The sequence below is a fragment of the Oculina patagonica genome, chromosome 5 (genome assembly GCF_052425735.1).
Source record: "Oculina patagonica isolate OP01 chromosome 5, crgOcupat, whole genome shotgun sequence".
NCBI classification, from domain to species: domain Eukaryota; kingdom Metazoa; phylum Cnidaria; class Anthozoa; order Scleractinia; family Oculinidae; genus Oculina; species Oculina patagonica.
Window position 1 is genome coordinate 26,107,783 of NC_135762.1, and position 13,863 is coordinate 26,121,645.

The 13,863-nt window shown below is 39.4% G+C and overlaps 1 protein-coding gene across 2 annotated transcripts; it reads right to left on the bottom strand.

Annotated features, from left to right (window-relative positions):
• Positions 1-1,149: 1,149 nt before the first annotated feature.
• On the bottom strand, positions 1,150-9,134 carry LOC144653542 (uncharacterized). 2 transcript variants are annotated; one of them, XM_078513564.1, is made up of 6 exons: positions 9,040-9,134; positions 6,812-7,799; positions 5,637-6,216; positions 3,925-4,121; positions 2,912-3,265; positions 1,150-2,322 (listed from the first exon to the last, which is right to left on the bottom strand). In XM_078513564.1, exons 2-6 carry the CDS (start codon positions 7,792-7,794, stop codon positions 1,914-1,916), a joined length of 2,523 nt encoding a protein of 840 aa, XP_078369690.1. In that variant the 5' UTR covers positions 7,795-7,799; positions 9,040-9,134; the 3' UTR covers positions 1,150-1,913. The 2 variants fall into 2 exon arrangements, with proteins under 2 accessions (XP_078369690.1, XP_078369689.1); XM_078513563.1 differs by lacking the exon at positions 9,040-9,134 and having other exon boundaries at positions 6,812-7,812.
• Between the last annotated feature and the right edge of the window lie 4,729 nt (positions 9,135-13,863).

The window sequence follows — 13,863 nt, forward strand, 5'->3', positions numbered from 1 at the left end:
GATTGATAAACCAGTCGATTTATGATAGATACGGTATTCATCTATCTATCAAACCGTCCGTCCATCCGTCTGCTCAGTTTACCGTTTATTTCATGTGTCTCACTGTCTGTCTGTCTGTCTGTCTTTTTGTCTGCTGTCTTTTTCGTCAATTAATACAATATCGATGCGTCAAATAAAACGGAATTCGATTTCGGTCACATTGTGGAGTATACTATTTCACAGCTATATCATTGTGTCTGTTTGTCAGTTATGAATGAATTTTCGTTATCTATGGTTTGGGACGGCCGGGAAGGAAGCGTAGGTGTCGGGCTGATGCATGATCCCTCACTTCAACCGGCAAAAAAATTACCCCACCAGACTCCAACGCGAACTGATGTAAGCCATACTCTTTCCTCGCAGATCTTGAGTAGGGGAAAGTTTAACGACTTTCAGAGACTTCGAACATCTATGAGGGTCCTGAAAGAGGGGGGGGGGGGGGAGGGCGGTATGAATAGCATTTTCACCCCGAAGTTTTGCCCAAATCCTATTTCCCAGCCTAATTGTTTGGCCAAATCCCCGTCCAGTCCCGTTTTTTGTTTGTGATTCCCAGTCCCAGTGACCCAAATTCCATTTTCCCAGTGAAAGTTTGCTTAAATCCCAGTTTCCCGTTTACTCCTTCAAGCCCCTCATCTACACTTATTATCTTTTGCTTAGGTTAAAACTGGATGTCAGTCGTATTAAAGTGAATAAGCTAGTAGTCCACATGGTTCATAAACGTCGTTGTGTTTCTATCCGCCATTAGGGACTTTAAGATACATGGACGGCTGACCTACGCGGACGTCAAATCTACAGCCGATGCTCTTGTAACGAAGGGAGAGAGGAGAGAGTAGAGAGGGAACGAAGCAAGAAGGAGCTCTTGTACATTTCTTTGTACGAGAATAGGGAGGAGTTAGGGAGGGACGCAAGAAAAGAATTTTTGCAAGTACCTCTTTGTAGAGAGTTTCTACTGTGGAAGGGAAGGTAGGGGGGTAGGAGCTTACGATTTATGTACTATACTGTTTCAAGCAAAACTCTGAACTGGTCGCACTATTTTATGACAAATTAAATCTTTTAAACATTGTTACACGCAATTTTTTTTTATTTGGTTTTGACCTGTTCAATTTAAAATACAAAGGGTGTTCAAATAGTAACCCGCAACACACAAAGAAATCCTTAACATTTTTTGTTGGCTGTTGCAAACCACAAAGGTCTTGAAAATGTTTGAGCCGGCAAAAACAGAAAGTGGCGTTGAATGTTTTCGTTTGACCGCTGTATATACTTTCCCCCTCATGGAAGATATGTCTTGCGTTGGTTTTGCATTTTAGTTAAGACCACGTGTTCAAGGCAGCTTAATAAGCCTGAATCAATTATCTGAAAAAGATGACTCGATTGAATATATATATAATTATTTTTTCCCTTTTCCTCTAATGATAAATTGTCACACAACTACTGTACATGTAACACAACAAAACTATAATTATTAGTTTAAGTAATGATCCGTGCAAGAAGTGGGCAATTGAAATGCTCGGCACGTGATAAGGTGTTGCCGATTAATGATTATAATCAATTAAAAATGTACCTACAGATAAAGGCGTGGTTGACTAGGGTCCTTTAAGAATCAGTCATTTTCTTATGAATAAGAGGCACGCTTGCCATTTGTTTTTCTGCCTCAACAAAACAAATTATTCAAGAATGAGCACCACCTTTGCTTTCTTCAAAAAATGTATCCTGCCGTAAAAACAACGCCTGATCGCAGGTTACAATTTCACGCACACACACAATAACGAATTTGGCTGTCATGCAATATATTTCGTCACGCTTATAGAAACCTAAGGTAGTGATATGAAAAGACAGTGAACTGTCTGCGAGAAACATCATGTTTTCAATAAGTTCTGTCACACAACCTCTCCTTGCTGCCTTTCACTAACAAACGAATCAGCTTTGGCCTCTGTACATGCCCGGTACCCTTCCCGATGGTAGGCTTCAAACATTAGAGGCGTGAAAAACTGATTGGCCGTGATGTGTTGTGGGAAAGCATTACAAAACCATTTGGAGCAGCCGTGGCACGACAGTCGGTGACAACACTCACAGCAGCAGAACGTCAGTTTGTCGACGTCTTCTGGATTCAGAAACATGCCAGGGAGTAAGCCATCGGGCTGATCAAAGGCGGGAGACGGGTCAGTGGAACGATTCCCGGCGTCTTCCTCGTCTATGACGCCATCTTCTGGTTTCCTTGGTACAATTAGTAGGATTTCACCGTCATGTTTGACTCCACCTTCATCTCGTTCGTATTGAACTTTAAATCTGTCAAATAAACAATAAATAATAAACAATAAACAAAAACAAAACAACAGTGTATTTTTAAAGGAGCACTATAAAAACACGGGGATTTTTGCTGCATTTTAGTCTAAAAGGTAAAAAGGTAAAGCCTGATGTCGAGCTAAGTGACTCATCAGTCCGGACCTTATCCCGGTTTCTGTAGCATTAAGCGGCTAGGAGTATTTCTACTCCCCCCCCCCCCGGATGGGGTGCTTGTCAGAATGAACATTGTGAGTTCATATTTTCCCGTAAGAGGAGTGAAATGATGTAATGTATATGAAATGTGATAAATATAAACTCACAATTGACCTCGCTCCCAATGTGTGACTTCAATAGCTCAGTTGGTAGAGCATCGCACCGGTATCGCGGAGGTCACGGGTTCGAATCCCGTTGAAGCCCTGAATTTTTTCAGGCTTCTTTACTCCAATTGCTTAAATTGGAAATTCACTGCGATGATCATTTATCACTTTCATAAAAGATATTGGTTTAAACAAAAACAAATCTATTCTTATAAATTAATTATAATCAGAACAAAAGCATAAGGTCATACAAAGGAGAAAAAACGTCTACAAACTTGTAAAAACGTGGTAGTTTTTCTTCTCCGGTCTTTGCAGGCTTTACAAACTTCTCCAACAAATCTGAAATCACATCGCCGCCGCTGTCACTAAGAAAGGAACAGTTCAGCTTTTTACGGGCGAGCATCAGCGCGTTCAAAAGACTGTCTCCGTATAATTTCTCATCATGCTTGTAGCCTCCGTCTACGACAATAATCTTCTTCAGTTTTTTCTTCAGCAGAGGCAGCAAAGCGAGATTTTCAACATGGCCGCCATCACTGAGTAGCATGACCGGAGGTGGCATGGGCCCGCAGTTGTTCTTGTTAAACATTTCTCGCACATATTGAGCAAAAAAGCTGTGCACAGTAAACCACCTAAAACGAAAGACGGGCAACAAAGTGTTGGTTAGGCCGTATAATCGGACAAAACCATCGGCGATACTGAGAGTTCAGAAAGTTGTGATAAGATTGACCCGGAAAACGAAGAACACCCCGCGAAGAGACTCAAAGGAGATTAACTGAGAACGAAACTGATGAGATTGTAGAGATGGAGCTGGAAACACTCGCTTCCTTAGTTAGCATCAAGTGGATACTGAAGCTATAATGCAATCTGATAAACGTACGTATTTCTTAGGCACCGTGTCTAAAAGAGGGCCTGGATGGGGTTTATATATCTGACAACTGAGAATTGGTTAAAATTTTAACTGTCAGATGGGAAACGACTTGTTTTTAACTGATCGCCGGAAATCGCCGAAAATGTACTTGATAACTGAAATTCCACCACTCCACCTCCACCCCCTAAAAATACTAATTGTCTATACTTCATAGTGCAATGAATGTGGTACAAGTCAACTGAAAAATTTCAAGTTTGGGAAGCTAGGGGTTAGTCCACCGCAGTTTATTAGGTTACTCCCAGAATTCCAGCAATTTCGCTGTACCGGCAACTTTAGGCTTATACGGTGGAGTGAGCCTCGTGAGAGTAAAGTGTTATGAGATCATTGTAAATTTTGCATTGCAAATGTCTAGATTTATACCTGGCCAACTTTTCCAACTTTGATGGATGTTCCTTTCCAGTGTCTATGACTGCGATGAAGGCCAGAAGAAAGTGTATTACAAAAAAGCTTATAACACTCCCAGCAGCTTCAATTGTCGATACAGTACCATCACGATAATAGACTGGGACACAGATTAACGGAAGACCACGCGCTATGTCCACAAGAAAGGGTAATATCTGGAAGTAATGAATATGATGTTAAATAATCTATAAATGGTTGCGTTTAGAATGTTCAGGGGCGCAGTAATTGTAAGATAGCGGTGTTATAATCTTTTAGAATTAGCATTTTTGATGAGATCATTGAGGTGCTGACACCATTAACAATGTTGCAGCGACATGCATATGATGCAGTGAGCAGGAACAAAATTGCAAAATTCACAAAACGTACACTCACAAAAAAATATAGTATGGTCTTGTTGCATCGACAGTTTATCCCTCTGTGGCACTATAAAACGTGTCACTGCCGAACATGTCGCTGCTAAATTTTGTTTATCACTTGCGCAATATAGCGAGGATAAGGAACTGTCTTTCTCAGGATGAGCAGAAATACTTGTTAATGCGTTTATTTCATCCAAGTTGGACTTCTGTAATGCACTACTTTATGGTCTACCACAATCAGTGCTGGATAGGCTCCAATACGTTCAAAACTGCTCAGCAAGACTGGTGACAAAAACTTCAAGATCAGAACACATAACACCTGTTCTTCGTAGACTACATTGGCTCCCAATCCGACAACGAATCAAATATAAGATACTACTTCTTACGTATAAAGCGCTGAATGGCATGGTACCGCAATACTTAGTTAATCTACTCCAGCACTATACTCCGACCAGGCAACTTAGATCATCATCAATGAATCTGTTGGTTGTACCGAAATCGAACCTAAAGTCTTATGGAGAAAGATCTTTTCAAGTTGCCGCTCCCAGACTATGGAATGCGCTTCCAAACAATCTTAAATTTATTAAATCACTTGACGTTTTTAAAAAAGAACTTAAAACATTACTCTTTAGAGAGGACTTTTGATATTAAACATATTTTATTTTTTAATCCAAAGTAAATTGTAAATTATTTAATTAATATTTTACTTTTTAAAATTGTCAAAACTTAGTTAAAGTAAATTGTAAATTATCTAATTAATATTTTCCTTTTTGACATTGTCAAGCGCCTTTGAACTTATGGAAATGGCGCTATATAAATGATGATGATGATGATGATGATGATGATGATGATTATTATTATTATTATTATTATTATTATTATTTTTATTATTATTATTATTATTTTTATTACTATTATTATTATTATTATTATTATTATTGTGTGTTCATATTGAGAATTGTCCCTGGTGTAGCTGCTACATGTCCCTGTGACAAGTCCTTTTGTGTATAGCGAGAACACAAAGCAGCAAACAGCTGATAGTTCCAACCCGTCATTGCGAGCATTATTGCAGATTATGGGCACACGTTCAAATTGTGCTCAATACTACAAATCTGCAGCCTCATTTTCAGGGAAAAAAGGTGCTACATGCGCGAAATTTTTGCTCCGAGTGTCCTAGTGAAACGCAAAGCCGGCGTATCTAGTCTCCACGCGTATATTTCTTTGAATGTTAAGAGGTTAAGAGTCTGGGCCCAAGTTTGAAGGAAAAGTATTGTCAATACTCTGATAAACAATCAAACATTCAGGCCAACATACCCGGAGTACAACTCTTTCGTTTTTCACTGATTTGTAGTCGCTTATCATCGTTGCACCCATTTCAAGTCCAAGAAGCGTGTGAAAACGAGTTAGTCCTTCCACAGATTTATCATATTTTCCCATGTGATTTGAAAGAGCAGCTGCTGATGTTGCCATGGCATCGGACAGCTTTATATCTGCAGCCTCCAGTTTGCCACTGAACTGATGCTTAGGGGGGTTCCCTTCGGACTGCTGCTTAGGGGGGTTGTAGCCTAAGCGCTCGATGCCTGCAGACGACATCGTCAACAGCTCGTATTTTTCATCAGACTCTTCACTTAGTTTCCAACGGTTCACCACGATGTTTGATATGTACTCAGGTTTGATGCCTTTAAGATCCGCAAGGCTTAATGATCTCGTTTCCTCTCCATGATCATGATCACATTCACCGAGGAAGTCTTGGCGACTTTGCGTCTGTCGTCGTTGATGACTGCTCCGTGACCGACAGGCAAGCCATGCAGGACATATATCCTTCATACCGATCCCTGAACATCCATATTTTCCAAGGCCGTCGGGATGATAAAACGCTTTCTGAAGTCTCCACCTGTGAAAAGATATGCAGTTATGCTATGATGAGGCACCTTACAGTTAATCTCAATGTACTGAGTCAATCTTGTTATAGTTGCTCAGTTTTAGTAGTAGAGCCGTGTAACACATTGCGTGACGAAGTAATGATAACGCCATGCGCGTTACCATGGTCGTATTAGCGAACTATAAGTCCAAGAAAAAGGAAAAAAAATAAGAAAAAGAACAGTGACACTAGAAACTGAGTCGCAAAATAAATTTTATTGGTACCCAGTTGGTCGCCCTAGTTGGTTAATTTGATCTAATTGGCGGCTAAATCTAATTTAAAGCACAGCTAAAGGCAAAATGTAAAGAAAACACATAGTTATGTTCAACAAATCATTTGTCCTAAACTTCCTGATGTCAGATAACTGTGCCAGAACAACATTTTAGTATTTTGCATCTTTTAAACGCAGTTAACCCTACGATGGATTAACATTCCATCCAGAGGGAAGTAGAAATACTCCTAGTAGCTTAATGCTACAGAAACTGTGATGATCTCTGGCGTTATGGGCCAGCTGGCTCGACACAGACTTTAGCTTACGTCTTAAACGAAACTGTTTTGAGCTTCTTACCTGTTGTAAACGTGCATAAGCCTTTTGTGCGATGCCGCCAACAAAGGAACAACCCATAAGACAAACCCCGACAAAAAGAGCAACCGGTTAAATAGCTCTCCAGAAAACTTAATACCAAGCAACTTGGCCTCGTACACCTTCCAATATATAACATAGGAATAGAAATAAATGATCAGAACATAAGATGTTTTACTGCGCAGCACGGGAAGAAAGAACCATACCATAATTCCAATAAACACAAGAAGATACTGCGTCCAGGATGGGATCTTGATCAAGAAGTCGTGAATGGCAAATGGAAAGAAAGTAAGAGCTAGAGAAACAATGAATGTAGTATGGATAAAACTTAAAGGAGTAGAGTACCGCTTCCACTTTTTGGCCAGAACAAAAAATACGACAAAGAGAACAAACAAGACAGAGAAAAGAACGATAGTGTGAGATCCGTCAGTTCCTTGTCGATCAAGACAATGATCTCGGATTGCTTTAGTAGTGGCGTTCTGGTCGGCTGAGGGTTCCAATGTAGGAACAGCTTGATTAGACTGAGCAGCAGCTACTTCATCACAGTCCACCACGGATCGCAGGTACTTTCCAAAAAGGTAGTCGAAGATGAAGGCGATAGGACATGCGTACGATCCCCACATAACTATTGGTTCAATGAAGGTGATAAGGAGAACGAGGCTGACTAGGATTATAGTGTGAACGATTCCTTCCAGCGGATTCTCCCACTGACAGAAGTACCCTGCTCTATTTTTCATGTGGGCGAAGAAGCGCTTACGCCAATCTTCTTGGTGGTCTCTCGTTTTTGTTTTGTTCCTCTCCTCTCTGTATTTCCAGTCCAGGTAAGCTGTGCCTGTGTATCCACCCCCTGAAACGCAGCTCAGGTAGTCCACCTCTACCTTACGGTCCAGCATTCTGCGCAGGACTCCGGAGCAAAATGCTGCTGACCGAATGCCGCCGCCAGAAAATGCCAAGCCAATGCCAGCCATTGATGCTAAAAGCAAAATAGAAAAGAAAAGCTTTACCTACATGAGGATGTTTTTTTAACGAAAATAAAATCATGAAACGTCATTTCAATCCTAGTGATATGAGCGACAAAATGTAGACAATTATTGCTACTTCCCCGGAGATAGTTATCGAAGGTTTCCTACAAATCACTGTCTCATACAGTTTGAGACAGCGTAGATAAATTAGGTAACAATTAGGTCAAGGAAAACTCCAAACCGTTTGAGATTTCGAGATAACCAAGCGAGGTATTGATATTTGTACGGTAAATGACTCAAAAATTGAACCGAATCCAAAAATGTCTTTCTCAGAGTAGCGGAGAGTTCGTCATAAGCGAGTTCAAGCCGGATAGCGGGGTCCTTCTCTAATTCAGTTTACCCTACTGATTTGTGCGAAAGAAAGACTATTAACATATGTGCCCCATTAACAGAACATTCGGAACTTTCCGAGTGATTTTCGGACGTATTCGGAAGTACTAGAAGAAGAAGTACTCGGGTGATAACTGTTAGCGACAACCCATTCATGAGTCTTGCATGGTGGTGTAAACAGGAAAAAAAAAGAACACTAGCATTTTCATTTCATTAGTACTTAGAACTATCTTCTCATTTCTAAAAATTCGTTCATTTCTAAAATTCGTTTGTCCTGCTCGTCCATAATATTGCCATCTATAGGGGCTTTTATATAAGGGGCTTTGTATTCCAATGTTTAAACATAGTATATCAGTTAACTTCACACATTAACGACATATTCTCTTGTGACAAGTCAATCTTTTAGAGTAATGACTGATGTCTACCATTCGAAACAAATGTATACCGTTTACGCTAGTATTTCTAAGCTCGAAGCAATGATCGTTCCGTTTGCAGGAATGTCCAATTGTTGAAACAAATTCAGTGTACTTGTAACTACCTTACGGAAAATGCCTTGTCATTCACAGGTGCCTATAATAGATGGATGTCAGCCCCCATTTGCTGAGCGGAATAAACTTGTTAAATCAGATTCACGAGACACCGAGTGTTTGCCAAAACTGGCAGGAAATAAAAACATTTTCGTCTGATCAGTTCATTTCGTCTCTAAAATCATTTTTACGTCTCTAATCTCATTATTAGGCCAAAGGAATTAGGAATAGTCCTCGCTCTATGGTTCGAAAGCGAACGATTTCGATATACAGCTGGAACCCAAATTAAACTGAAAGCCTTCACTAAGTACTTATACTACAACAACATACATACCTCGATATGCAATCGCCAACTGAAGAACCTCTTTAACTGTAAATTGGATTGTTCAAAATGCCCTCAAAATGGGAGCGCTAGCTTGCTCGAGTCGCACTGTATCTGCTGCCGGCCCAGTGAATAAAAAAAAAGGATGTTTTTAGATAACAAGCAATATCAGTCATCTGTACTTCATAATATTCCTCATTCCAAAATTTCAAAGAAAACAAAGAAAATTAAAGCACACTCAATGATGTGGGTTGGAACAAAATAACACAGCAAGAATTTGATTACTAACAAATGTACTTTTTCCTCTCTTCAATCCTAACATAGCTCATTTTCATTACTTTTCTATTCAATATAGAGTCTATATATTATATACGTATACAGCTATTTCAATAAACGTTGTCGGGTCAAAGCTTAAAGTAAAAGGTAATCGTTGCGTTCTGGTTTTCTCTCAATTTTTTTTTATTTTTTTATTTTTTAATTTTTTTTTTTTTTAATTTTTTTTTTTTTCTTTGGGCTTTTTTTTTTTTTTTTTTTTTTTTTTTTTTATTTTTTTTTTTTTTTAATTTTTTTTTTAAAAAAAAAAAAATTTTTTTTTTTTTTTTTTTTTTTTACCCTCTCTCTTTTTTTCCCTTTCCTTTTTTTTTTTTTTTTTTTTTCCCCAAACCAAAAATATGTAAACAGGCAGCTCTTTGCTTGTAGACCGAGAATATGCAGTCCTTCTACCCTCACCTGCCTTCTCCTTATCTTCCCTCCCCTCCCCTCCCTGTCTCGTTCTATTTCACGCATCTATTTCGCAGTAACACAAATTAAACAGTCGGCAAAAGCTTTATTTCTCGCGTTCTTGCAAGCAAATACATTGTCAAGGAAACTGTCAGGCGAGGGTTGTTTTACTCACCTGTAGCCGATACAGTTGACTATATAGCTAACATTTGAGAAAAGTGGAAAGGAATCAACGTCATAAAGGAAAGAATGTTATTCCTTCCGATTACTCTCGCATGATAAATTATTGACTATCGTATACATAGCGGAACACCTCGAAAACATCCCATACTCGCAAAGGTTTAACAAATTAAATACTTTCAGTCTATTAATGAAAGTATAATATAACACAAGCGCCATTTTTATTTTCTTTTTGTGTAGCCGTGTGTTATGGTATAGTTTAGATATGAAGTAATGTTCCTTGCTTCACTACCTTGCTTAGCAGACCGTTACACAACTCTGACAAATTAAAGTTTGTTCTGCAAGCCTACAAAGGCAGCAGTCAGCATTATTTCTTAACCCTATTTCGGCGCAAACTGCAGTGCAAACAGTCCGTCAAACAGGTGTATCAAAACACTTGTAAATTAACAATGAGTGAACAGGAAGCTACGTCATAAAAGCTAGAATGTCCTTCCTTCCGGTATAACGGCCAAACAGCAATATTAAACAGTTGCGGTCGGTTTGACTCATGCATGATAATTTATTTAACTGATTATTCAACTGTTGAAACGGAGCAACTGAAAATTTACTGGAAACATCGAGTAGTCGAAATGTTTTAGAGTCACTTTTATTTAATTTGTAAACAGCATAGTATGGAAACGTTTTTATTGTTTGCGCTGACGCGTTTAAACCCAAATCAACGCCTTGTAATTGTTAGCTAAACATGGACTATACCAATACTGTAGCGAATTAAAATATTCTATTCATTACAAAAAATACATAAAAATATCTTGAAAGCTCTTTTTTGATCCAGACGGATACCTGAAGTTTCATTTATAAAGGAAGTCCTTCGACATTGCCACTCGTAAACGTTAACAGAAATCACATCCGAGCAAAGAATGTTTTTTCTTGCTGTTAGGAACAAAGGCCAATAATGCTTGCGGTTATGCTCACCCCGAATATTAAAAGCCTTTTAATCATTTAGCTGTCAGTCGATCAGTGTGAAGCTGAACAACGAATTCAAGAAGCGGTATATATAAAGCCCTTTGTACAATTTTTTGCGGATGGTTAATCGTTTGTTTAGAAAAGAAAACATTTTAAGACGAAGCCACAATGGAAATGAGGTTTTTTCCTATTTGGGTAGTTTTGTGCGTTCGGTTTGTTTCACACAAGGGAACACTTAAAGCCTGGCTAAACTAGGAAACATTGTTGCAGAAACATTGCTTCTTGTCATGTTTCCTAGGTGGCTTAACTAGCGGGAAGCGAGAGAAATGTTTTACTTCCCGTGTGGCTAAAAGAGGAAGCAATGTTCCGAGAAGAAGGTGTTACGCATGCGCATAAACAAGCAAACATTGCTTCTATTGTTGCTAAACTGGCTAGCTAATCTGATTCGCGGATTTTCAATAGAACACGGCTGAGTTTCTACTTATCGTTGATAGAAAGCAATTGCGTGCGCACTGCTCTCGAAAGGGAAAGCTTTTCTCTATCGCTCGAACCAAAAAGAACGAAATTGTTGGAAAAGGGAAAATGGAAGAAGTAAGCAGAAAAGAATAAGAAGGGAGTATATTAAAGACATCGCGATCCATTTCTTCCGCCAACCTCGTTCCCATGTTCTTGCAATTGGGGGCGAAGAGAGGGGGACCCTTGGAACTAGGTTTTGTTCAGACGCCTTTGACCGTCGAGAAAACGAGACGCACCACCCGCGCAAGGATCACACAACAGACGCTCTCGAAACTCCAGATCGGGAGGCGCTGGTTCTGCGCGTTAAACTGCCCCTGATTCGTCCCCAGTCGTCTTCATATAGCACGCGGGCAAAAGGAGAAGAGCGCGCAAGATGCAGAAGCAGGGGATACCTACCCATATCACCTTGCACTTCCTTTCTCGATACCTGCGCTGTATGAACAAGACTAGGGACGAGTCAGAAACTGCTTGGTACAAAAGAACTTGGCCACCACGTAGATTTAAGCTTATTTTAACTCAAGATCCAGTAAAACCGGCCAGTTTGAGACTTGAAATGTACAGTTTGGGTCTTTTTGGGAAAATGCCATCACGTGAATTCATCCTATTTTTCACTCCAGGTCCAAAAGAATCGAATAAGAAAGTGCTACATGAGCCACTGAAAATGACGATTTTGGGCCCTTGTGTGTAAATACCACCACGTAGATTAAAGCTTGCTTTCACTCCAGATCCAGTAAAACCGGCCAGTTTGAGACTTGAAATGTACAGTTTGGGTCTTTATGGAAAAATGCCATCACGTGGATTCATCCTATTTTTCACTCCTGCAGGTCCAAAAGAATCGAATAAGAAAGTGCTACATGAGCGACTGAAATTGACGATTTGGGCCTTTGTGTTGAAATACCATCACGTAGATTAAGTCTTATTTTCATTCCAGATCCAGCAAAACCGGCCAGTTTGAGACTTGAAATATACAATTTGGGTCTTTTTGAAAAAGCGCCATCACGTGGATTCATTCTAATTTTCATTCCAGGTCCAAAATAACCGAATACGGAAGTGCTACGTGAGCCACTATTGAGATCTGGCCCGTGTTGAAATACCACCACCACCAACAACAACAACAACAACCATTTTATTTTGCCAAATTAAATAGAAAATAAATTAAAGCGTAACATAAATTAACTAAAATAGGCAAAAAAAAACAACTCAGAATAGAAATAAACTAAACGAGCTGAGTAGTTAAAAAAATTTAATTGCTTTCACAAGGTTGTACATGGTTAGCCATGTTGGTTAAAGCTTATTTTCACTCCAGATCTAGTAAAACCGCTCAGTTTGAGGCTTGAAATGTGCACTTTGGGTCTTCTTTGAAAAATGTTATCACTTGGATTCATCTTATTTTTCATTCCAGGTCCAAAAGAATCGAATAGGAAAGTGTTACATGAGCCACTGGAATTGACGATTTGATGCCTTTGTGTTGAAATACCACCGCGTTGGTTAAAGCTTATTTTCACTCCAGATCCAATAAAACCGGCCGGTTTTAGACTTGAAATTTACAGTTTCGGTCTTTTCGGAGAAATGTCATCACGTGGACTCATCCTAATTTTCACTCCAGGTCCAAAAGAATCGAATATGAACTGAAAGTGCTACATGAGCCACTGGAATTGACGATTTGATGCCTTTGTGTCGATATACCACCACGTAGATTAAAGATCCAGGAAAACCGGCCAGTTTGAGGGTTAAAATGCAAAGTTTGGGTTTTCGAAGAAAGGCCATCGCGTGGATTCATCTTAATTTTCATTCTAGGTCCAAAAGAATGGAATACGAAAGTGCTACATGAGCCTCTGAAATCGAAAATGACCATTTCAAGCCTTTGTCTCTAAATTCCACCGCGTAGATTAAAGCTTATTTTCACTCCAGATCCAATAAATCCGGCCAGTTTGAGACTTGAAATGTACATTTTGGGTCATTTTCGAAAAATGCCATCACGTGTATTCATCCCAATTGTCATTACAGGTCCAAAAGAATCGAATAAGAAAGTGCTACATGAGCCACTGAAAATTGACGATTTGGGGCCCCTGTGTTGAAATACAACCACGTAGATTAAAGCTTATTTTCACTCCAGATCCAGTAAAACCGGCCAGTTTGAGAGTTGAAATGTACAGTTTGGATCTTTTGAAAAAATGCCATCACGTGGATTCATCCTAATTTTCATTCCAGGTCCAAAAAAATCATAATTGCTACATCAGCCACTGAAAATTACACGATTTTGGGCCTTGTGGCTAAATACTACCACGTAGATTAGAGCTACTTTCACTCCAGATCCAGTAAAACCGGCCAGTTTGAGATTAAATGTATTTTTCATTTTGGAAAAATACCATCACGTGGATTCATCTATTTCTCAGGTCAAAAGAATCGAAGAAGAAAGTGCTACATGAGCCACTGAAAATGACGATTCTGGGCCCT